The following is a 515-nucleotide window of genomic DNA, read 5'->3' on the forward strand; positions in this document are numbered from 1 at the left end:
AGGGTTGGGCTCTGAGCACCCAAAGCTGGGGTCTGGGGTTCTGAGCAGCCAGAGCTGGGGTCTGAGCACCCAGAGCTGGGGTTCTGAGCAGCCAGAGCTGGGGTCTGAGCACCCAAAGCTGGGGTGTGGAGTTCTGAGCACCCAGAGTTGGGCTCTGAGCACCCAAAGCTGGGGTCTGGGGTTCTGAGCACCCAGAGCTGGGGTCTGAGCACCCATAACTGGGGTCGGGGGTTCTGAGCACCCAGAGCTGGGGTCTGAACACCCAAAACTGGGGTCTGGGGTCTGAGCACCCATAGCTGGGGTCCCACCTGGTAGCCATGCAACTGGGCACTGATGATGATCTCCACGGTCCCCCCGGGGCTGAGGGGGGGGCGCCCGCAGAGCTCCTCGGGCCCCCACACCCCCCCGCATCGCGCTTTGCACCCCAACACCGGCCCCATCGCAAAACGGGCGTTCAGCTGCAGGGCCACGTCCCCCGTCGCGCAGAGCAGGCCCACCGTGAAACTGACGCAGGG

The 515-nt window shown here is 66.0% G+C and overlaps 1 protein-coding gene across 1 annotated transcript in view; it reads right to left on the reverse strand.

Annotated features, from left to right (window-relative positions):
* The window catches only part of LOC118452349 (galectin-4-like), a gene marked incomplete at both ends in the record, with an annotated part of 791 nt that extends 287 nt beyond the window's left edge, over nucleotides 1–504 (reverse strand). The window contains one exon of the mRNA XM_035895003.1: nucleotides 309–504. Within this exon, the coding sequence (XP_035750896.1) occupies nucleotides 309–504 (196 nt within the window). The remainder of the gene's footprint in view (nucleotides 1–308) is intronic.
* Between the last annotated feature and the right edge of the window lie 11 nt (nucleotides 505–515).

The sequence above is a fragment of the Egretta garzetta genome, unplaced genomic scaffold (genome assembly GCF_000687185.1).
Source record: "Egretta garzetta isolate BGI_Z169 unplaced genomic scaffold, ASM68718v1 scaffold1890, whole genome shotgun sequence".
NCBI lineage: Eukaryota > Metazoa > Chordata > Aves > Pelecaniformes > Ardeidae > Egretta > Egretta garzetta.